This window comes from Phragmites australis, chromosome 7 (assembly GCF_958298935.1).
Source record: "Phragmites australis chromosome 7, lpPhrAust1.1, whole genome shotgun sequence".
Taxonomy (NCBI): Eukaryota; Viridiplantae; Streptophyta; class Magnoliopsida; order Poales; family Poaceae; genus Phragmites; species Phragmites australis.
In genome coordinates, this window is record NC_084927.1 from 517386 (window position 1) to 542340 (window position 24955).

At 45.4% G+C, this 24955-nt stretch overlaps 2 protein-coding genes across 3 annotated transcripts; both read left to right on the forward strand.

The window, feature by feature from the left end:
* Positions 1-345: 345 nt before the first annotated feature.
* On the forward strand, positions 346-8035 carry LOC133923801 (uncharacterized). Its single transcript, XM_062369063.1, has 4 exons — positions 346-1473; positions 4497-4591; positions 4672-4775; positions 7450-8035. The coding sequence occupies exons 1-4, from the start codon at positions 1188-1190 to the stop codon at positions 7550-7552; spliced, it is 588 nt and encodes a 195-aa protein (XP_062225047.1). The 5' UTR covers positions 346-1187; the 3' UTR covers positions 7553-8035.
* Positions 8036-12140: 4105 nt separating this feature from the next.
* LOC133923802 (uncharacterized) lies at positions 12141-24590 on the forward strand. 2 transcript variants are annotated; one of them, XM_062369064.1, is made up of 4 exons: positions 12141-12405; positions 15702-15793; positions 15874-15958; positions 24235-24590. In XM_062369064.1, the coding sequence occupies exons 1-4, from the start codon at positions 12162-12164 to the stop codon at positions 24264-24266; spliced, it is 453 nt and encodes a 150-aa protein (XP_062225048.1). In that variant the 5' UTR covers positions 12141-12161; the 3' UTR covers positions 24267-24590. The 2 variants fall into 2 exon arrangements, with proteins under 2 accessions (XP_062225048.1, XP_062225049.1); XM_062369065.1 differs by lacking the exon at positions 12141-12405 and adding an exon at positions 12454-12799.
* The last annotated feature ends 365 nt before the right edge of the window (positions 24591-24955 follow it).

The following is a 24955-nucleotide window of genomic DNA, read 5'->3' on the forward strand; positions in this document are numbered from 1 at the left end:
ATCGGCGGGGGCCGGTAAATTTACTTATCGGTCAAAAATTTTGATAATTTTTGAATTTGGCGTCTTTTGATTTCCTGATCCAACATGCGAGCAATAAAACGTCGGTGCGCACGCCGTAGGCCGCTAGACGACCCTTCTAATATTAATTCATTTATATGTTATTTTTTAGTCAAATGATTTGGATACAATCTATGTGATTTTTTAGATAAATTGAGCCTTTTTTTTTCAAATTTTGTCCGAAAATTTTTGTCTATCGCCGATAGAATTCTGATAAATCCGATAATCCTATTTATCACTGACCTCCGATAATTTTTTTATCGATAAATTTTCCCTTGACCAGATCAATCTCGGTTTACATTTTTATCTCTAACATTGTTCACGGCGGTGGTTGCGCATGGGAGAAGGGGACGTGCGCGGTGGAGGCGGCGCCGGTCGCTGGAGTTGGGCGATACGTGTGGCAAGGCCAAGGCAGGCGGACGAGCGGGACCTATCGAGAGAGATCCAAGAGGGTGGAGAGGGGAGCGGGGTTCGCACATAGTTGGGTGAAGGAGACCGAGCCGCTCCATTGACGCACAATATTGCAAGCTCAACGAGCTTCGAGAGAATGGACGGCCTTTACTATGTAGTAGAAGTAGATTCTCTGGATCTCGTCGTCCCGACAACCCACTCCTCGCTCCTCGGCGATTTCACCGAAGCTCTCCGTCTCAGTCTCCGGCTGTAGTGTTTTAGTTTAGTAGCTGCTAGTATTAGGAGCTTTGCCGCCTGCCGTTCATCGGCGATTTGTTCTTCAAGTTCTGGTAAGGTTCTTCCTTAGTTGATCTCAGGTATGGTTTCCCCAGAGGGTGTTGCCTGAGATGGCTTTTGTTTCCTCCCGGTGGGTGGCTCTTTCCCCTTTCTTCTTTCTTCATTTCTCTGGAAGCGATCCTGAATTTATGCGAAGAACAAGCTACTGCGCTACCATGACTGAGGTTCTTCCATATCAAGTTGCCTGGTTGCGTGATTGAGCCGGGTCGTTTGCTGGTGTTGCTTGTTGATGCTGCTCCCCAGTGAATCCCGATCTCGATCTCGATCCCGATCCCGATCCCGATCCCGATCCAAACGCCACCTTCAAAATAACACTTCGAGTGTATCGCCACCGCTGCATTAATCTATTCTCTGGATCTCGTCGTCCTGGCCCGCTGCTTCTCATGGCTTGCTTCCGTCCTGTGACGAGCGAAGGAATTGGGCGCCGCCCAAGAGTGGCTGTGGCCGTGGCCGTGGCCTACACCGGAGAGGAAAGCACGCGCGCGGTAATGAAGGTCGTGTCTCATGTCATCAAATCGGTGCCTGTCAAGAGAGGAGATCCTTTTTACATCCTCTATCAAGTGAATGGGAACACTGTTCAGGATTTGGCCGGGAGAATCGAGGCGGATCCGAAGAATTCGACTACTCTCCGTCGTGTGCGCAACGAGCTGATCTCCGAATCTAGCGAAGGTTCGCACTCTTATCAAACCATCCAATTACGTTTGTGAATCCTTTGAGCAAGTTTTTCTTTTTAATCTGTAGAAGTTTTCTTTTCTCCTGCTGGAGGAGGATGTATCCTCCATCCAACACTCCGTGTCATGACCATGGCTGGACCAGCCTAACCGGCCTGATGCGGCCTTCCTTCACACCCCCTATCTTGCTGGAGCGAGCGCACGCGTGCAAGATAGCAGCATAGTGCACGCGCCGCTGCCGCCGTCTCCTTTTCTTCTCCGGTGAACAGCCCATGGCGCCTCTCCCTGGCATGCATCAGCCCACCGGAGCCACCCGCACCAGCGCTTGCCCTCCGCGGTGGCGCCTCCTTCCCGTGACCACTAGCGGTTCTTCTGTTAATGTTATATGGCATCCAGCACATTATACACAGTATGCTCAGAGTACCTGTTTTTAAATCCTTGGGGGAGTGGGCCATTTTTGAGCAATAGAGGAGCCTCTACCAATTTTCAACTCTGCGCCTCAGCCCTCATGTAGATTTGAACCAAATCAATCTTTACTCATCTGGTGCCCCAACCATTTCAAAATAACTATCACATTGCCTAACCCATCCCAAAGGGCGCCATCAAAAGGTAGAGATTCCAACTTGGGTCCTTCAACGATGGATTTCATGAATTGATTTTGTTCATCACTAGTCAAATATTGCACACTGTTTTTCTCTTCAATCACAAGGATGCTTGAAATGGGTATTGTACGGGAAAACTGATGTAGCTGGCAATGAAACACAGCAAATCATAACTGGGATAACAGAAGGACATGTTGAAAAATTGGGAAGAACAACTTGCTCTATTCCGTTCTGAGGTTTTTTTTTTTTTTTTTGACGAACCAGCAGAGCCTGCTTATTCATTGCTTTTTAGAAGGAGTTACAGCCTAAGGCAGCAAGAGCCGCCGAACAAAAGAAAGAGACCCTAACTATACACGGATGAAGAAAAGAAGCAAAGAGAAAACCAAAAACTGTACAAGGATTGACTATTAGCGCCACCACTCCCGGAGGGGGGCGTCTGTGTTCCATGCCATCAGGTCGAGGTAGGGTAGCTGCGCCCAAGCAGCCACTTCCGCCCAGAGTTGGAGAGAGTAAGGGTAGGAGATGAATAGGTGGTTGCTTGTCTCCAAGTTGCGGATGCAAAGGGGGCAGAAGGAGCTCGGCCATCCTCTTCGCGTGAGGCGTTCCGCCGTGTATACTCGTCGTTGGACGAGGAGCCAAGCAAATATCTTGATATGTGGGGTCGCCCATGGCTCCCAGACAATGTCAAAGAAGTCCACTAGTGTGCTGCTAGCAAATTGCGCCAAGTAGGTAGTTCTGGCGGAGTATTGGCCATTTGACAAGATCCTCCAGGAGATGGAGTCCGATGTATTCGCCAGGGTGACATTTCTTAAAGCACGCCAGAGGTGGATGTACTTGGCTAGATGGGCCGGCTGTATGCGGGCTCTTATGTCATCAATCCATCGGTCTCCCTGATGATTAATCCTCGATTGGTGCCCAACATCCGTTGCCAGTGATAAGAGTTGTTGTAGGGGTTCGATGGCGAGGATGAAGAGTAGCGGCGAGAGGGGGTCGCCCTGTTGTAGTCCCCGCTGGTGTATCATATTGTTGCCCAGACATCCGTTGAGGAGGACTTTAGAAGATGCCGTGGAGAAAAGGATCGACATCCACTCTCTCCAACAGGCGCCAAAGCCGCGTGCTTGTAGAAGATCCAACAAGTAGGGCCATGAGACCATGTCGAAGGCCTTGGAGATATCCAGCTTGAGACATTGGAGCATGCTTCCGGTTTAGCGCGCGTGGAAGGTTTTGGACGTATAATAAGTTATCTTGAATACATTGTCCTTTGATGAACGCGCTCTGCACAGGCGAGACTAGCTTGTAGATGTGAATCGCCAGTCATTGGGCAAGCACTTTGGAGATGAGCTTGATGATACTATGGATGAGGCTTATTCGATGGTACTCCCCGACAGCTGTGGCGTCCTCCTTTTAGGGGATGAGGATGATGAAAAGCCCCATTTAGCCTATGGAAGTGGTTGCTGCATATGTTGTAGAAGTGGTGTACAACAGCCATTACATCGGCCTTGATGTGTCCCAACAGTGGCGAAAGAACACGCCCGTGAAGCCATCCGGGCCTGGTGCCTTGTCTGGTGGTGAGGACTTAATGACGTGCCATATCTCATCCTAGGTAAAGGGCACTTCGAGGGAAGAGAGGTCCGCGGGAGAGGATCCAAGGAAGTCTCAGTTCAGCTCGGTCGTAGTGGCTGCTGATGATCCGAGAATTTTTGAGAAATGATGGTGTACTTCTTCTTCCTTGGCCGTCTGGGTAGTCGCAAGTCCAGAGGGGCCTTGTATCTTGTGTATGAAGTTTTTCCTTCTTCGGCCATTTGCCTTGAGGTGGAAAAATTTGGTGTTTGCATTATTGTACATTATATGAGCTGTTTGAATCTCTCTTTTTGCATGACATCAATGTCCATATGGCCAGTGAGACTCCTCCCTTTTCAAGACATTAACAGTACACACCAACTTATCTCCTCAAAAACAATAGACATCAGCACTTAAGTCCACTGTCCACAGCACCCTATCTCCTGATGATCTCCAGCATCTCTTATCTTTTAACTCAAATTGCTTGGTGCCCTTCTGTTCTTCTCCCTTGTGCCTCTTCTGCTTCTTCATGCTTGTGGCTGGGCAGGGCATGATATACAGTAACAATCCTAGTAGTCAAGATATGACTGTATTTTTTTTTTAACTTGATAGTTTGTATTTGCATAAATGTTACTGCACTGCACATGAACAAACAATTCCTTTTACAGTGTTTGATGGTGCTCCCAACTGATTGATGCGGAATTCTGTTTGCTAGTTCTGTCTTCTCCTTTTAGTTGTATCGTATGTCCATACGCTTTGTTACATCCTGGAGAAAAGTTTCCATCCATAATTGGTTTGTCAACTTCTATTTTTCTTCCTCAAAGACTGTCTAATCCTGGTTGGCTTCTGCTTTGAGCAGTAAAGACGATCGATCTCAAAGATCTACACAAACTCCATAACTTCCCTGGCTGGAGATGGAAAGATGTCCAACGGGAACTGTACAATATCAAGAAGGTCAGCACTCAGCACATTAGTCAGCTGCTCATGGTTTTTTTAATCTTCCTACATCATTTCTTACAATAAGCTGTGTGCAGACTGAGGTGTTAATTCGGATATATTGTGAAAAGGATGGAGCGCTTCATATTTTGGCCTCTGATCTCGGGCTTACTGACTTGTATTTGACTGGGGACACAGAAAGGTAATAATAGGCTCATACTCCAACATACTTCCTTCTTATGTACATTGGCCTTTCTCCTTGCATCTTGTTTATATTCCTCTTAAGTTGACATTGATCTGTACTAGTTTGAGTACATCACTTTTCTGGAGGTAGATTTCTATATATGAGCTAGACTGCATGATTCATACCATTTAATAAGCAAGGAGGATACCCTCATGTTGCTGTGGGAGCTCCGGGGACTAGTTTACTGCTAAGTGGTCGAAAAATTGTATTATTACAGCAATTTCGTGATATGTTGGTTCTTCAATTGAAAAGTTGAGTATGATTAGTGAAATGAATAGCTCAAATAACATTAGTGAAAAGCAGGGGAAGGATGACCTGCAAATTACAAAGAGCTTATTCATCATTGTTAAGCAAAATACTTACACTGATAAAGAGCTGCTGAATCCCAAAGGACTACCGACAAATTACATTGTGAAATCGTCATGCTCGTAAGACCTAAGTGTGTAAAACAATACAAAGATCGTGCACATCAAGGTTCTTCAATCGAAAAGTCTTACTATAATTGGTGAAATGAATAACTCAAATAACATTAGTGAAGAGAAGATGAATGATGACCTGCAAATTACAAAGAGCTTATTCATTATTGTTATGCAAAATACTTACACTGATGAAGAGTTGCTGAATCATGAAGGACCACATACGAATTATATTGTGTAATCATCATGCTTGTAGGACCTAATTGTGTAAAACAGTACAAGATCGTATTTGCAGCAAATGTCCAAATAATTATCCTTTGGTGGACCAAATTAGATTTCTTGGAATTTGGGGGACTTTTAGGTTAATTCATCATCACTTCACCAGTAAACTATCACAGCACATCCATGTAGCCATGTGCATGCTTAAACAAAAATATATCATGGAAACGTAGGAACAAGAGAGGTGCAATAATCTGGGTCCCATATAGATCAATATAATTTTGGAACAGTCCAAGGTCAAAAGAGTCCAAAATTCGTGGTAATTCAGGGCTGGGTGATAAGAAGATGGCACCTGGATGGTCCAAATGGCTGCAGCACAGCACTAGGCCAGTAGCTTAACTATTTTCTTTTTCTGAACCTGTCATTGATCTCAAGGTTGTTCAGTGCTAATACGAACTGCATCGGGAGTGTGTGCTGCTTCGAAGACCAACAGTTTGATATATTCTAATCTATCTTACAATTAGGAATAATGAAAGCAGGAACTGATGAACGGGTTACTTCCTAGCTAAATCGCAAGATTGAAACTGATAAACCTACGCGATCCAGTTGCACAAATTGCAAAACTGAAATTTTAGTGTTTATAATCTCACAAAAAGGGACAAAAGGGGAGGAGGAATTTGAGCCCAAGCAGCTATCCATGACGAACTGCTCACCCCACACCATCCATCGGGAGTGGCCGAGAGCAATTTACTAACTAGTATGGTAGCGTACAATTGTAATACAAATCTCTCAAAATCAGATATGAAACAACAGGAACATTTCAATAGTATTTTGGGAGATGCTCTATGAAGTTATATACCAGTCTTAATTGATTAGGGCTGAATCTCTAATACTGTTATGATGAAAAGGACATGCTAGATGTGACAGCAAGTTTTATCTGTCAGTTCTCCATTAAAACTGATTTACAAGAGAGATCTGTTTGTTTCTGTAGCAACAATTTTATATTGAACACAAAATATAAGGTGGTGATTGATTTCATATGACAATAGATATGAAATGTTTATGTTTATTAAACGATTGAACTTGCAACATTTACATGCTATTCTGCAATAGATATGCCCCTATAGACTAGTATCTTTCACTAACTTTGCACTCGCTTGAATTGGAAAACATATAGTTTTGGATTTTTTTGAAGAATATATAATACAGAAGATGCATTCAAAGTGCGTGGCAAGGACATTGGGTGATTTCTGCAACCAGAACTGCAGTACTATGCATAATTATGCCGAGAAGAAAAGCATGACTAACACCCTACCTTCCAGAAGTTGATGAAACCATGTCTATGATTTGTAGCTGCTGAGATTGCCTAATACTCCATCCAATCACAAATACATATCGGTTACATTAATATGGTCTCCAAAATGCAACTTTGGCCACCAATTTCTGTTGTGATATATTTTTAAAACCCAGTAAATTAGTACACCAATTTTCAAGATTGATGTAGACATTTCCAATCTGTATTCAAAAGATATTGATTTTCAAAGTTTTGAAAGTTTGACTGCATATATGTCGATAACAACTTGTATTCTTTTGGAAACAAAAGGTGTCATGTTTTTGTGACCAGACTGCAAAGGGAGTAGTTTATTTTATGGTGCGGCTTCTCTGTTGTAAACTTAACTAGCGTGAAGAGTTTGATCATGAAGTGTTACTATCAGAGAAAACCCTTTTGCCTACATTGATCAATATTTGGTGAACTTTTGGAGTTCATGCACAAAGTTCAAATGTACAAGTTACAGAATATTTACGCTTGATTTGTTATTTTTATATAGGTGGCAAAATTGTGAAACCCCTATTACCATCTCTAGAACTGCAATGTTTGAAACTATGTTGTGCCTAGCTGTTACCCTATGTTTTGCTGCGATTTCGGGAACTATGACCTACCTGATAGTAAACTGAATCACTATGGCAGCTAAAATTGTGGTCTATTTGTATTGCAGCGATGATATCCATCGCAACCATGGATCTGGACTTACAGTGACGACAGCTACAGACATGTTCGGCACCATTAACAACACACAACCAGTGGCGCAAAGCTACTAACTGAGAGTGTATCTATACGTAGAGGAAAGCTTGTGAAAATTACGAGCTTAAGATGGATCTGGATTTTGTTTTGGTGAATAAGTGTTTGGCACATGTCCTGTTAGGGGTTTGATGGGATGCGATAAGTTGTTAGCGATGGCACTTGTATATTACTCCTCTCTATTTTTAAATACTTGATGTTTTGATTAAGATTCGATCAAATTTTTAAAACTTTGATCACTAATAATTTTCAAAATATTTAGTTTGAAAACATAAAAATCATACGTGTAGATTTGTTTTGAAAAATATTTTTATAATATTATATTTTTATTAGATATTATAACTATATTTTAATAGAAAAATGGTCAAACTTTAAAAGTTTGATTGGATCTTAATTAAAACGTCAAGTATTAAAAAATAGAGGGAGTACAAGATTTTGCTTAGTGGATGAATGTATGTTTTTTTTCGCCTTATAAATGTACCGGGATGTGCCGTGCAGGGATATGCATATTATCCCTTTTCGGGGAGGGGGAGATATGGTGAAAGCTGTCATTTTGGTGAGCATTTGAAAAACTCTTTTGGTTGAACAGGTTTACATCATAAAAAAATACCCCGATAAATTACGAATTCCAAATTTATCAAGCATCTATTTTAGAATTTAGAATCACGAATCAATCTGTGATGAAATAATAGAAAGAAAGCCTTGCATGCTGTATGTTGAAAAGTGGAAAGAAAATGACATGACACTATTCACAGCTGATTTCTCTTTTCCATTTCTCTGACTCATATTGAGTTTAGGTATCAATATTTCCTCCCAAAAGTCTCAACGCCAAAATCAGGTCTTTCCCTCAGTTGCGGTAAGGTGGTGGCGTTAAGGCTGTGGCCATGGACTCATGCGCACGCCAGGTCGTCGGCGAGGCAAGGAGGTGGCGCCAAGCGGCGTTCTGCGCAATGGCGCGTTACGCTGAGCGCCGCCGGCAAGCACGCGCAGGTGGTGGCTGCCGGAGCTTTCCAGATCTGGTCTGGTGGCGTCCTCGGTCTTCTCGCCGGCGCCGGTCTTCTACGAGCAGCCCCGCGTGCTGCCGGCGTAGCACAAGGCATTTCTGGCATAAGGACTCCAGACGGCGGCCGAAGCCCATTTCCTTCCATTTCCACCTCGGTCCCCTCGTTAATCAAAGATTTTTCTGCAGCACAACGAGGTTTTAACCAACCTTGTAAAGGCATTCAAACGTCAACCAAATCGCGGGCGCGCCAACGCCTCAAAAGAGTCCGTGATGAAAACAAACAAATCAAGCATTCCATTCCCGCAGCCCCTGTAATTTTTATTTTTTGAGAATAAGAAAACACGTTAATACTCTTGTAACCAAACAGGCAAACAGCAGCCCCCAACACCATCGACGCAGGAAGCAGCGAACCTCCGTACCGGTCCAATCACGGGAAACCTAATTCAACAATCTGGTATGATATGTTCAACATTTTATATATAATTAGTTGAAACACCTTTCATGTGTAATTAACACTCCCAAACCGTTTCGTCCACCGACTACAATAGAGCGAGGCGACTAAGAGGCGAACTTTGAAACCGGCGTCCATCTCTCTGTCTCTGGTCCTTTGGTGGCTTCTCCGGCCTCAGAGGAGGGGAACAGATAGATCGGCGCCCGGCGTAGCTAAGTAGGGTGGGTAGTAGTTTCTAAGGTTATAGATTTGCTAGGTTTGGGTCTGGTGCAGTTGTCGGTGGCAGCACCATGTCAACTTTTAGTTCTCAAGTCTTCCTCCGGCGGTGTCCTCCTTGTTAGCGTCACCACCAGCGAGATCCTTGAGAGTTATGTCTATGTGTCTTTGTTGCGATTGAGTGAGATGCTATCGATCTTCTCTTGTGTTCGTTTGTCTGTGTGGTTCTGGGTTGTCGGAGTTGATTCCGGCGATTGCATGGTTGTGATCTGGGCCTCCATCTTTGGTGTAGCCGAGGGTGATGGTGCTAGTTGTGAGTTACCTCTACCGATTCCGGTAAGGATGTTGTCGATGTTTGTTCAAAGGGACAGATGTGGCCTGGCAGAGGTTCTGAGCCGTTGACTCTTGCAGCTTAACAAGGTTTGGGCTCCTTCGTCGAGTTCAGTAGGAGGCCATGCTGAGCTGTGTTGCTTGGTTTTGGCATGGCGGTGAGAAGACCGGTGAACGACCTCGAAGTGGAAGAAGATTGCAAAGAAGACCTTGTTGTCTTTGTTTGCTATATTTTTAGTTCTCAGGGTGTTTGTTGTAAAATAGGGATGTATTGTGTTTCTAGATTAATGAAATCCCCTTTCGAAAAAAAACTTGATCCAACAATTTATTAAACCTAATTCAATAATTTAAAATTTTATTTCAATATTTTAGACATGCCTAGTTAAATATTTGTACACACCTACAATTTTACGACGCACAACGAACTGTAATGTAAGGCTGCCCGCGTTGGCTCCGTGCAACACGTGAGCCTCCCGTGAGTCCGTGACTCGTTGCCCTCACCTCCCTGTCTCTAGCGGCAGAAGTAATGCCAAAAAAAAAAAAGAGGATCCTTGCAAATCGATGGGCACTTTAGAAAAAGAAGCAATGTGCCTAGGAAAACACGTTTTGATTTCGAGCTAGTTTAATCAGGATATTTTGCGGCACACAGGTACAACATAATAAATGTTGACAAATATAAGGTAGTACTCCGCAATAATGCTGAGCTCCAAAGCTTTGGATAACGCGTTGAACGCCCTCTGGAAAAGGGACAGTATTTGAGCCGCCGTTCAGTGACAGTACAGTGGTAACATGTCTCAAGAGTGACACAACAATCAGAGAATAAATTTGAGATGTTATCATCATTCCTTCCGAGGTCGTAGCTGTACAGCTATATATAGCTTTCAAAGTAACATTATTAACATATTTGTTAATAATGTTGAGACCTGTTACCACTGTACTGTCACCTCGGAAGAAATGATGTTGCTTTTCGAACCAGTTGTCAAAATGGACCTCTTGTGTTGTCTCCCGATTCCCGAAGATATGCAGCCTTCTCTAGGAGCTGATCTCTGTGTTTCGTGAACTGATAGGTATTTTGCCCACTCCAGGTGATGCCATCTTTTGTGCACCAACGCTGTGGTGAAAAACTGGCCGCTGTATGTTTCTTGCCTATGTATTGTATCAGCTGGATGTGTAATTTCTTTTTCTGTTGAGGATCAAGTCTCGTGGTTTGTGCTTCCGGATTCTTTCAGTGAACTAAATATTTGATTTCTTCTCGGAGGGAGTACTTGCATGGTTTGACTGATTGAAACTCGAAAGGAGCAATTTTATTGGCATTGTTTTCTTTACGTGCTTCCAGTTGTTTTGGAGCATGTTAGTGCTTCTTTTTTTCGTTGCCTAGACGTGATTCATCAAAGACGATTTTCATATTAACTTATGATTGTAGCATTTCAGGAAGGTAAATGTCCTTTCTACGGTGGAATTTATGTCCGGTAAAGAAAACTGATGCCGATGATAGTGTTGTAAGAAAAAGAAAATGCTAGTAGTTTGTTTTACTTGGAAATGTGACAGTGTTATAAGAAAAAGAAGATGCTAGTAGTTTGTTTTACTTGGAAATGTTCGTTTCTAATTTATTTTAACTATGTAAACTCGTGGAGATTCAAACTTTATAGTATGCCCTGGGTTGTCCATAAATCATAATCTCTAAGTCATATTTTTAAGTCCCTGGTATTTTGTTGAATCTTCGATCACCACTAGTGAGTGAGAGCTTCTCTGAAACTAGATCTTTTAAAGCAAAATCAAGCTTCAGATCTTGAAGAAGAGCTTCAACTGTACTATCTGAAGAATTTATTATAATTATATCATCCACATAAATCAGAAAAATATAATTGCTCTACCTTTGTTATATAAAAATAATGAAGTATCTACCTTAGAAGCAACAAAGTCAATTTATTGTAACTTTATACTAAATCAGAAAATGCTGGTAGTTTGTTTTACTTGGAAATGTGACAGTGTTATAAGAAAAAGAAGATGCTAGTAGTTGTTTTACTTGGAAATGTTCATTTCTAATTTATTTTAACTATGTAAACTCGTGGAGATTCAAACTTTACAGTATGCCTTGGGTTGTCCATAAATCATAATCTCTAAGTCATATTTTTTTACGGAGAAAAGCAAATGACATGTACATCACTTGATGCAGAATCTGAGATAATCATATTCCATTATTAAAAAAATAGCACGTACATCAACAAGTATTGGTTTAATGTTTTTGTAAATATATTTTTTATTTACTAAAATCACAAAAATATGTCACTGTTGCCCTTTCCCAGTGAGAGGGCGATAGGGAAATAAATCGCCCAGTGAAAGGGCAATAGGAAAATAATTTTGTGAAATTTCGAAATAGCCGCCTATTTTTGTAATATTAATAAATAAAACATAATTTTTTTAAAAAAATCTGTATTTGTTTTTAAGAGGATGTGATAGTTGATGGGCCGGTAAAGCAAAAAAGAATCCTTCAACCGCTGGCCCAACCAAAACTAGTGTCCTTTGGCAGGTGGGCCACCTTATGGCCCGGCTGACTGTCCTTCATTTGCTCGTGCTCCCAACCCTAGCCCACACTTCCTCCGCCCAAGAACACAGTGCCGCCTCGCTAATGGGGGGCTGCTCTTCAGTGGCCGCAGTGGCCGTGACCGCGGCCTTCCGCGGCGAAGGAAGCGCGGCGGCGGTAATGGAGGTTGTGTCTCGTGTCACCAAATCATTGCCTGTCAAAAGGAGAGATCCTATTTACATCCTCTATCCAGTGGATGACAAGTTTCGTAAGGATTTGGCCGGGAGCAGCGAGGCGAATCCGATTATGCGCAATCGTGTGCACGAGGAGCTGTCCAAATCTGGGAGAGGTTCGTCTTTTCAAACATTCCAATTCCATCCTTCAACTTTTTAGTGGCGTTTGGATTCTTGGAATTGTGAGTAGGGAAAGGGAAATGATTAGTAGCATAAATTTAACCCCTTGTTTCATACGAGGGAAATGGATATGGGGAGGGTTTAGAAAAGGAAAATAGGTACCTCATATCCCACTCGTTTCAAACCCACAAGAGGAGATGGGTTTAGACAGGGAAATGAAGGATGGACGTTGCTTGCCCATCCGTCGGAGTCGGAAAGATCCGGATGCTGGTCGATGCAGGCTCCTGCCGACGCTCCAAGTCAGCTCCCAAGCGATGCCCTCCATTGGCATGCTCGCCGCCCGCCGCCTCACCGTCTGCTGCGATTCATGTTCTCTGCCACCCACTAAAGGTAGCTCTCTCCCACGCCACCCAGGTGCCCGACTCTATGCACCCTCGCCGCCGGACACCTGCGTTTCAGTGGGTGGAGGATGCCCGCAGCTCTCGATGAATCCCGTGGCCCAAAGCTGCGTGCCCGAGAGGAGGATGCTGGCCGATGCGAGCTGTCTGCCTGTTTTTCATATGGATCTAACGGTTGCTGTCTTCTAGGTTTTTTTTTTTTTTGAGAGAGAGTTTTCCTTTTCTTCTTTATTTTTTATGGCTGTTGCTCTCTAACTAAGATTGAGAGGAGAATCCGGAGGTTTTCAGATGATGAAGGAAATACGGAATTTTGGAATGCTAAAATAGATCATGCTTTTACTTGTTAATGCTAATAAAGAAAGAATCATTATTTTGTCATTTGTTTTTCCAACACGCGATACATACCAACCAAGGGAAAGAGTTTACATCCTCGTATCCTCTTCCCAAACCCACTCCTACCTATCCCATCATATATGGCTATCCCAAACCCAAAGGCCATCCAAATGCCACCTTTGTGCAAGTTTTCCTTTAGGTGCCGTTTGGATTATGGGAAATGAGGGGCGGGTAGGAAATGGCGGGTGTGATGAGTTTAATCCAATGTTTGGTTGAAGGGTTTGGGAAAAGAAGAAGGTCTGGGAGTGGGATATTGAGATCTCTTATCCCAGCGGGAGATGTGGGTTATGGGCTGCAGTGGTGGAGCTTGGAATAAATTGTAGGGGGAGGGGCCAAATACATGCTTGCAGCCTTAAATAAGTTTAAAATGAGAGAAATAGCTTAGTATTTAGGTTGTATAATAATCAATTACTAGGGAACTTCTCCGAGAGAGGGGGCCATGGCCCCTGTTGGCCATAGAGAAGCTCCGCCCCTGATGGACTGGAAATAAGTGGTCGACTAAATTAACACTGTTCCTCGTCTTTTCCGAGCCCTCACCACATTCATCACCTGAATCTGCCGCCGTCTGATGTGGAAAGCAATGGGCAAGCGCACGCTGTGCGGAGGATGAGAGGGCATACCTTCCCACAGCAACAGAGTCTCGTCCAGTCGCTCATCCAAGCATTTAGCATGCTGGGATGACACCACGCTTCGATCCCCATCACAGGTAATACGGCTGGGGAGCACACCTGAGCTGCTAGCGCGAAGCTCCGTGGGCGTCGACGAAAGGGCTTGGCGTGGGTTATCGAGGATGTGGTCAGCCGTCAACCTCTGATGCTGTGCGGCATGCTACTTGTGCCTAGATTTGCTCCTTTTTTTACCTGTAGCTTATCTTGTTTGCAATTCTTATCCCGTGTCATGTTAAAGGTCCAACAGAAGCTACAAGATGTTATCGTGGCCCATGGCAATGTTGCTCGATTCCATAGAAGTGATCGAGTTTTCCGTTTCTGATTTGTTCGGCAGAGATGCATGGGCATTTTGGTCCTTTGGAGTTTCAATCTCAAACCCAAACCCAACATACCCAAACATGGGAATAGTATTATAATTTGGTATCCTTCTTCCAAACCCACAGCTTCATAACCCTTCTCATTTCCCTGTCCCTATCCCACCATTCATCCAAACGGCACCTTAAAGTTTTGTTCCCCCTGCACCTCGAGGAGGATGTATCCTTTCCCACAAACGCCTCCATTAGTTCGTTCGTATCTAGCAGTAGCACTGCAGTCCGCGGCAGCCGGATTGGGCAAGCAGGCAAGGTTCAGAGGAAGGCGCGCCGTTCGCTTAACATGGCTGGGTTGGTCGAGGATGGAGGATCGCGCACGGGCGTCAGGCGTCAATGTTTTCATTTCTATCAGACAAGTCGTCCCTGCTGCGAACAACAGCTCTGCCACTGCCTGCCATGGCTGGTGACCAAAATGCGGTCTTCCTTAATGTAGTTGGTCTATGTGGCTTAAGATTTTGTTTCATACTGTCCTTAAACCCGAGGCATTTACATCACTTCATAATAATGAATAATCCTCCTTGAGCGCATGATTTCTTTCTTCACTGCAGCCATGAATTCCTCAAAATTGTTAATGCAATCTGGAACGGTGCACATAATGGTGTGTTGCTTGATCCAATGAAAAGCCACCAGCACATCATACATACTATGTTCAGAGAGCCCGTTTAAGGTCATATGATGCAGGGTGGGGGCATTTTTGAGCATCCAAGAACTTCTTAACCAATTGTTAACTCTGCACTTGACTAGATTTGAGCCAAATCAATCTTTACTCATCTGGTACTACGGCCATTTCGAGATACCTATCACATTGCTTAACCCATCCCAAATGGTTATCACCATCAAATGGTAGGAATTCCAACTTGGGTCCTTTAGCAATTGATTTCATGAACTGACTTGGACAACACTAGTCAAATCTTTCACCCACTGTTTTTTCTCTACAATCACCAGGATGCCAATGTAGCCAAAATTAAACATAGAGGTAATGTAAATGGGATAAGAGATGTACATGTAGAAAAATTGAAAAGAATTAACTTCCTCTATTCCATTCTGAGCTGTATTGTACATTATATGAACTGTTTGAATCTCTCTGTTTGTATGACATTCATGCCCATACGGCTAGTGAGGCTCCTCCTTTCTCAAGCCTTATACAAACCGACATTTTGCTTAAAAACAATAGACACCACACCAGTACTTGTGTCCACTGTCCACTGCACACTATCTCTCGATAATCTCCAGCATATATTATCTTACAACTCAAATTGCTTGGTACCCTTCTGTTCTCCTCCTATGTGTCTCTTCTGCACCTTCAAGTCTCTGCCAGGGGCAGGGCATGATATGCAATAGCAATCTTTTTTTTTTCCTTGATAGTTTGTATTTTGCATAGATACAGTTACTGCACAGCACGGCTCATGGGCAAATTTTTCTCAGACTATCGCTAATCTTGGTTGGCCTCTGCTTTAAACAGTAAATATCAGACTCTTCGATCTACACAAACTCCATAACTTCCCTGGCTGGAGATGGAAAGATGTCCAGAAGACACTGAGTAGTCACAAGAAGGTCAGCAAATTAGTCAACTGCTCTTGATTTTTTGGCATTTCCTACATCATCTTAGTTTTTTTACAATAAGCTATGTGCAGACTAAGGTGTCAATTCTGATATATGATGAAAAGAAGGTAGCGCTTGATGCTTTGGCTGCTGAACTGGAGCTTACGCACTTTTATGGTAATGATATATCCAACACTCCAACAGACATCTTTTTTATGTAGATGGCCTCTTCTCCCTGCATCATTTTTACATCCCTCTTGAGTTGATCTATGGCTGATTGATCAGTTATACTTTCAGAACTTTCCCTTTCTGGAGGTAGATTTTTATAGATGAACTAGGCTGCACGTCTAATACTGTATAAAAAGCAAGGAGGATTCCCCTCATGTTGATATGGGAGCATCTTTGGTACTATTTTGTTGCTATGTGGTTGAAAATTCGCGTTATTACAGCAACTTCATTATCTCAAGGTTCTTCATTTGAACAGTTGAGTATAATCGGTAAAATGAATAAATAAAATAACATTTGTAAATAGGAATTGAAGGATGACCTACAAATTACAATGAGCTTATTCATCGTTATTACGAAAAACACTTGCTGATAAAGAGTTCCTGAAGCCTGAAGGACCAGCGACAATATATTTGAAACCATCATGCTTTGTATGACCTAAGTGTATAAGACAATATAAAGATCGTGTTTAATACATAACTCAAATACAGCAAACGTCCAAAGTAATATATATCCTTCAGGAGGCCAAATTATGTTTCGTGGAATTTCAGGGCCTGTTTGAGACTAATTCATCACTAGTAAGCTGATTGTATCACATCCATGACCATGTAACCATGTGTATGCTTAACAAAAAATATATCATGAAAATTGAGGAATAATAAGAGGTGCAATAATTGCTGAGTGACATGTCTGGGTTTATCATGCAAAAGCCTGAATGGCAAAGCCGGTAAACATGCTTCTATCCTACTCTTGGCTTCTCCTGTTGCTCACTGGCAGATGCAGAAAATCAAAACAGAAACCAAAAACCTTGTTGCTACTCTGAAAACTCTAAATGAAATTCTGAAAACACAAAACATGTACCAAAAAGGAGTGCTTAATGCATACCATAAACTCTAAAGGAAATTCTGAATGTTTGAGAAGCATATGGTATTTAAAATTGGAAAAACAGTGTAATGCCATCGAGAGTCCGCTATTTTGCTCGTGTGCCATGCCAAAGTTGCTATTTGTGTGTGTGCAGCAATGGTTTCTCTGATGCTGATGGTATATACCATTTGTAACCGGCTCAGGAGTTCACATGGCTGCTTTGTTAGCGTGATGTGCCGGCTGGTTGCCCAGCGTTCTAGCTGTTCAGCTGTAGGTGGTTGGATTGTGCTGGCCCGCCTTTAGCTCTTGTTTGTGTGTGTGTCTGTTGTGTTTTGATTTTCCTGTGGTGTGTTTTTTGTTTTCATTTGGAGGAGTTCTTTTGACTCCTCATGTGGACCCACCTTTTTCTTCTTCTTAGGGCATGTTTGTTTGGTCTTCTATTTTTGGCTTTTCTGAAAAGCTGTGCTTTTGATTTTTTTAAAAGCTACTTTTGGATTTTAGCTGTTGGTTTTTACAATAATTTTTAACTTCTTAGAACATAGCTTTTCAGAAAAGTCATTCTCAGGTAGCTTCTTAGCTTTTAATTTATTTTCTCAGAAGCAGATTTCTCTGAAAACCACTTTTTAGCAATCCCGTTTGTTTAGGCTTCTGGTAGCAGAGAAGACAAAAGCAGAAGTTCAAACAAACATGCCCTTAATATAATGACACAAGAAATTACACGTTAAGGGACAACTAAAAAGAATAAGGGACCCAATGTAGGTTTAAGAGTTCAAGCAACTGTGCCAAACAGCCGTAGCCTCTCACTGAATACGGTTAGGTGTTTCGCCCCGGCGCCGCACCATCGCTCCATGTCTTCCCAGATTAAAGCAACCAAAGAGTCAGGAGAGATACAACAGTTCTTGAATATAACATCGTTGTGCGATAGCCAGATCCTCCAACAGACCAGTAGGGTTAGGGAGTTCAATCCTTTCCGCAAATCTGGTGCTACCCGACCTCAGGTATCAGACCACCACTCAAGGACTGAAGTATCCGCACCAGGAGTGTGGATGCCCAACACCTGCCACCATACTTCTCGAGCCAGGTAGTAGTGCAAAAGCAGGTGATCAGTGGTCTCCAGCAACTGAGAGCAATGAGTGCGCTCGTCATCCTCTTGAAGTCCATGCCTTTACCTACGGGCTGCAGTCCAAAGTTTACCATGAAGCGTCAACCAACTGAAGAATTTGATCTTCATCGGTGCCCAATATCCCCAAAGCATCTTGGCACCCCTAAACCGGATGCATCCCTAGAACATAAGGTGATACGCCGAGCTCGCGGAGTATTGGCCGGAGGATGACCATCTCCATACAGCCTAGTCTTCCTTGCTGCTCAGGGTGAAGGACTCAAGTTGGCTCCAAAGTTGCAAATATTGGCTTAATGCCGGCATGGACAACAGGCTGGTAAAATCCTGGATCCAAAGCATGTCGCGTAAAGCATCCTCCACCGTTCTTGCACGACAACACACCGGAAGAGATCTGGAGCCAGAAAACGAATAGAAGTTCCATGGAGCCAAGCGTCCGTCCAAAACAACATGGACTTTCCATTTCTGACCGCAAAGGTGGTAGAAGCATCGAACAACGCCTCAACATGCCTCTCATGGTGCATTGGCAGTGTGACCCACGGTTTGGGCGAGTTGGATCTCTGCCCCCAAAGCCATCTCAGGCGCAGGGCATACCCGGCCAGCGTGAGGTTTGGAATGCCCAGGCCAACGAACTCCTGCAGACGACAAACGGTGGACCAAGCAAGGGCACTGCGGCCGTCGGGGGAGGATTTCTCCCCAGCCCAAAGAAATGCTTTCCTGATCTTGTCAACTTCCTTGATCAGCCACGAAGGAACCTGAACGGAGAGCATTGCATGGATAGGGGTTGAAGAAAGCATCGATTTCACAAGAGTAGCCCTTCCAGGTTTAGATATCAGCTTGGCTTGCCAAACGGGAAACCTATTGGCATCCTTGTCCACTACCGGCTGCAAGTGATGCTTGCGGAGTCGGCCAACCGTCAGAGGGACTCCCAGGTAACGAATAGGGAAGGACGATAGACCATAGGGGAGATTGTCATGGGTAGTGGAAATGTCTTCGTCGATACAACTGATTGGAACGACGACACATTTGGCCAAGTTGGTTTTGAGGCCGCTCACCACCCCGAAGAACCGTATGATGTCCAAATGAGCTTGAATAACCCTGCGGTTTGGCGACATGAAAAGGACAACATCGTTCGCGTATAGGGAACAACAGTGCTGAATTGTGTTGTGCCCTGTTGAATCAATAACAGCTGCCTCAGCCGCCTTCGACAGGAGTCGGGTCAATGTGTCCATGACCAAAACAAAAAGGAATGGGGATAGCGAATCACCCTGCCGTAAACCACGAGCATGATAGAGAGCATGCATGGGGACACCATCGAGGAGAATTCGGGTTGAGGAACCCGGGAGCGCTTCAATCCAACTTCACCACTGGGAGCCGAAACCCCAACCACGGAGAACCTCCAAAAGGAAAGGCCAGCTCACTGTGTCGAACGCTCTAGAGATGTCCAATTTGAACATGATCTTCGGTGTGCGTGTTTTCTTGAGCAAGCGCGCAATGGAGTGCACCAATCTGAAATTGTCGTGAATGGAACGACCGGATATGAATACACTCTGGCAGGGGGAGATTAGAGTGCTTAGATGTGGAGCAAGCCGGTGCACCAAGGTCTTAGTGAATATCTTGGCCACGCTATGAATGAGGCTAATCGGACAATAGTTCGACGGTGTCGAATCCCTATCCTTCTTTGGAATAAGAGTGACAAAGGCATTGTTCAAGTGATTGAGGCCTCTCCGGTCACCCAAGGCAAAAGCACATATGGCAACAGTCACGTCACTGCCGATCACCGGCCAAGCGGTCCGGTAGAACTCCGTCCTGAACCTGTCCGGACCTGAGGCCTTGTTGAGAGGCATCCTTCTTATGGCCTCGAAGATCTCCTCGCAGAAAGGTGCATCTAGCGCCTGTAAATCCAACGACGTGATATCCAGGCCATGTAGATCCAATGAGAAATCACGAGGAGGAGCAACACCTAGGATGGAGTTAAAGTTGTTGTACAGCGCAGCTTCCATCTCTGGATGACAGGTGATCGTGCCGTCAAAAATGGCAAGAGAGGAGATATGGTTTTGATGTGCACGGAAGTTGGCATAGGACTGAAACAGCCTAGTGTTTGCGTCCCCATCTCGGAGCCATGCCACCCTAGAGTGGCACCGAATGATAGTACGCTCGAGGGAGGCCAGGCCAAGGCACAAGACCTTAAGATGTTTGCGGAGCTCGGATTCATGCATCGTCAGAGTTCTGTCCTATTGAGCGTTGTCAAATCGAAGGACGATCTCACGCGCCATGAGAAGCTGGTCCTTGATGCTGCCAAAGTGCCGACTACTCCATCGTTGAAGCTCAATTGCGGTGTGCCTTAGCAGCACATCCAACCGGCGGAGTGGAGGCAAGGATAGCTCTCCCGGCTTGAGCTTCCAGGTAGCTTCCACCACTGAGAGGAAGCCGGGCATCTTGGCCCAAAGAGGCTTGAAGTGAAAACGCCGTCTTCACATAGAGTAAAACGAAGTTGAAAGAAGCAAGGGGCAATGGTCCGAGCAATCCGAAGACAACACTTATAAGGAGAGAGGAAATTGCACGTCCTAGTCTAGAGAACCTAAAGCTTTGTCCAGCCTCACAAGGGTTGGGGCATATCTCATTCGACCAAGTAAAGCGACGGCCGAACAAATGCAGATCGCGAAGCTCCAAACCAGCGATGAAATTGCGGAATCTAGAGATGGAGCGTCAATTGAGCCAGGTGTTGTTCTTATCAGCAGCTGAAGATATCATGTTGAAATCTCCCATGATGAGCCAAGGGCCTGGCAGCAACGAATGAACATCGGCGATCTCGTCGAGGAAAGCATCTTTCAAGGAGTCATCCGTAGGTCCATAGATGGTTGTTAAGTAAAAGGAGCCATCCGATCCAGAACAGACCTCCACTGTGATAGAGAACTGCTACACTTGGACAGTGACTAGTGACAGCGGATGGCGGCAGGCCATGAGCACACCACCCCTCGTCTCAGTAGCCGGAAGAAAGGAGTACGCAGAGATAGCAGGACCGCATATTTCATTAACTAGGAATTGGTCGAGTACATCTATTTTTGTTTCCATCAAGCAAATAATAGTCGCATTGTGGTCCGAGACCAACTTTCTAACGACATCCCGGCGGGCTTTGTTGTTGAGCCCGCGGACATTCCAGGAGATGATGTTGATGTTATCCATTGGGGGGGGGGACAACAGCGAGGAGCCGGCGCCTCAGCAATCCGGATTAAGCGCAATAGATGTAGCTGCCGCTGACGCCTGAGTAGGGAAAAGTTCACGAATTGCCTGGAGATGGTGGTCAGATAGCGGCCGCTCGAACAACTTAAGAAACGCATGGTGGAGGTATGAAGAAATGGTGTCGCCCTCCTTGATGAGGCCAAGGTGGCGCATGAGCAAGATCTCCCTGCGTTTTGAAGGGCGAATTGCTGATAGCTTGGATTGCGCAGCTAGACGAGTGCTTCTCCTGGGACCAAGCTCAGAACGCAGCAAAGGTGTGGCTCGTCGAGGAGGAGATGCCAGAGGGGAAGGAAGCTCCCGAGTGAGCCCAACAAGAAAAAGTTTAACTGCTGAGCCTGTCGAAGGGGCAGCATAGTTGTCCAAAGATGCGGTGTCTGTGACTGTCTCTGGAGACCTGGGCCTGTAGCTCGTCCGACTACAGCCACGACGTAAACCAACGCGCTGCTTGGAGCAACGGCTAGAAGAGTGAGCATTTGAGTGGTCCTTACGGGCCGCGAATGTTGGGCGCACAGGGGTTGACGGGCTTTATGTTGACGACCATGAAGAAGAGTGGCCCATATCGACTGCTGGGTCTGTGGGGGAGGGAGCCTAGCGTCGCGTCGGACCAGTAGGAACCACAGAGCGGCGATGCCTGGAGTAGACAAATTTGACTTTATGGGGCTCCCATCAGTGGCACGGGTGATGAGGGTGGCAACAACCGGGTCTTACGCCTCTGTCTGTGACATGCGTCTAGGCGACAGCACGCTCGAATCTTTCGCGTGTGGAGACATGTTAGGAAATCCGCCCTTGAGAACAGCGCCACGGAAGGAGCCAAACAGAATGGGCACGGAAGCCAAGGATTTCCACCGCCACCTGCGGCCGGAGGTGGACGCCCAGCCGCTAAATCTAGCAAGGGAAAGAATGAAATCCGCCTTCCACGAGGAACTCCTGAGCGGCCCATGCCACTGATGGGAGGCCCGTCCCCATCTCCATCGACTAAAGGAACGAAGCCATCGCTGTTGGAGGAAGACGGGGGACGAAACTGAGCCAAGGACACAAGCTGGATGTTGACAGCGTATTGAAGCGTCCTTCTCTCCACGATGTATGGCGAGAGGTCGCCAAGGATCTGTTGGGATTGAGGATCTTCGTAGTGGAAAGCGTAATCAGTCTCCGTTACCTCCATGGTGCCCATGCTCGGGATGTTCAGAGGAATGTCACACCAAGCAACAACACGGAGGGAGGAAAGGTCCGGCCGCTTCGCCATGGCAATGTCATCCTCGAGGAGCTCTATCCAGCAGTGGTGCCTGAGGAGGACCTTGGCTGTGGACACCGACCAGGTGTGGGGCGGGACGCCTTGGAGAGCGACGACCACTCGGTAGCCGAAGACTCCAGCAGACGTGTAGGCCAGACGAGTCTAAGGCCGGAAGAACCACACCACATACGCATGCACAGCCTGACCACTGGCAGCGAGAATGGCATCCTGAGTGGATTGCGACGCGCATCTGATCAAGAAGTTGCCCGAGGAGAAAAACTTGACGTTGAACTCCTCAACAGGGATGTTGAGGCTTCCCGAGATGAAGTTGGACAGATGGCAAGGCTGGAGATCCTGCCGAGCACGGTCCGTGTACGCCAGGAGCACCCACCGCAAACGACCTTCCTCTGCGGCGAAGGCGTCAGACCAGGGGACGACGCAGCCGTCCGGCACTATGGGGGCGTGGACAACAACCTCCTGCGAGGAGGTCTGAGGGGCAAGTGCATTGATTGCAGGCGCGAGGTGGGTCTGGGACGACGAGAATGGTGGTGTAGGTCCCCACACCGCCGATCCGGAAGGAGTGGATGAACGGGGGGATGGGGTAAGGACCTCGGTCGCCGAGGCATGCGGCGTAGAGTCGACAGCTGGGGAGAGCCGAGGGATCTGACGACGGCGGCCGGACCCATCGGATCCTAAGGAGCACGCTCGAGGATATTTGCAATCTCTAGCTTGATGGCGAAAGCCTCGGCAACGAAAGCACCGGGTAGGGAGACGACAATCAGCCCGTCGATGCGTCCAGGAAAGACAGTTCAGGCACCGGCCATCTAGGTAGCAGGCAGGCTGCGCCGAGGCGGTGGGGAAGGCTTGCGCGCAGGGCCTCCCCGCAGTCTCCTAAAACGTCGACGACCAGCGACGAGCGTCTAGCCGATGTCCCGGACTCCACCCGGCCCACCAGCCCGAGGGGAAGGGTGGTGGCTGACTTGGAGAGGTGGCACAGTCGACTCACTGGCGGTGGAGGCGCAAGATGGCTCTAGCTGGCCGGACAACACAACAAGAAGGGCGCCCTTCCCCTTGCACTCTGCAGGAAGCCTGGTCGAGCAGCGGGACAGAGCAGTGGAGGGTGGCAGGATCAGCGGCGAGCGCTCTGCCGAGGAGGCCGACCGCGGGGTGTCATGCAACCACCTCAACACCTTCGTTCTACCCACGGAGGCTGTGCTAGGGCAGGAGGGGGAGCTAGGGGAGAAAGGGGAGAGGAGGTCACCGGGATAGGGGCTGCGGTGGAGGCCATTGGGGAAGAAGGGGAAGGCGAACGGAGGAGGGTGGACGCCGAGCTCGGGGTGAGCGCATGTGGAGGGGAGGTGTTTGCCATCTCTTCTAGTACAAATTTGGATCTCTAGTGGGAGAGGCAAGCTAGTACGAATTATGTCATTATTGAAATTTAAAATGATACTCTCGTTTCTCCAAAACGGAATGAGTTTGATAATGAAGTTATACTGTCAGGGGACACCCTTTGCCCTACATTCATCAATATTTGGTGAATTTTGGAGTTTGTGCACAAAGTTCAGAGAAGTCACTGGATATTTACACTTCTTTTGTTATTTATATAGATGACGAAATTATGAAACCCCTGTTACCCTCTATAGAACTGTAATGTTTGAAACTGTGTTGCATCTAGCTGTTACCCTATATAACTGCGATTTCAGGGACTATGTTGTGCCTATCTGATAGCAGAATTACTATGGCAACTAACATTGTGTTCTATTTGTATTGCAGAGATGCCACATCCATCACAGCCAACGACCTGAATTCACGGTGACGACAGACACAAGCCTGTTGGGCACAATTAAATACGCAAGATACAAATCTATACATACACGAAAGCTTGTGCAAATGTCGAGCTTATATAGGATGGATCTGGATTTTGGGTTTTGATGGGGTGGATAAGTGGCTAGCGATGGCTGTTCTTTTTTTTTTGGTTGAATTGTGGGATGGTTTTTCTTGTGTACGACATGAATGGTAATATCTGCATGGTGCCGTGATATGCATATTAACCCCTTGGGGGAGATATGGCAGTCATTTTGGTGAAAGCTTGAAAAGTTGTTTTGGTTGAATGGTAAGTCATAATAAAAATCCCCAAAAAATTAGGAATTTTAATATTTAGAATTTATAGATTCAATTTAAATCATGACATAATATATGTTGGAAAAGTGGAAAGAAAATCACAAGCTAGCACCTGATTTCTCCTATCGAGTTTAAACTTTAATTGCTATACTACATAAAATATTTCTTAATGTTCAAGGGGAATTAATGTTTTCGAGTTTTAACTACAAATGTTGGTTTTTAGATTGTCCATGTGTGTACATTTAGTTTGCATTACATGTACCTTAACTGGTATCCCCCCTTACCACTTATATAAAAACATCTCGTTAACTAAGGTTGGCATGTATGTGTACATGATAAGTAAATGACGGGGTACACTAGTTATTTACGGGGA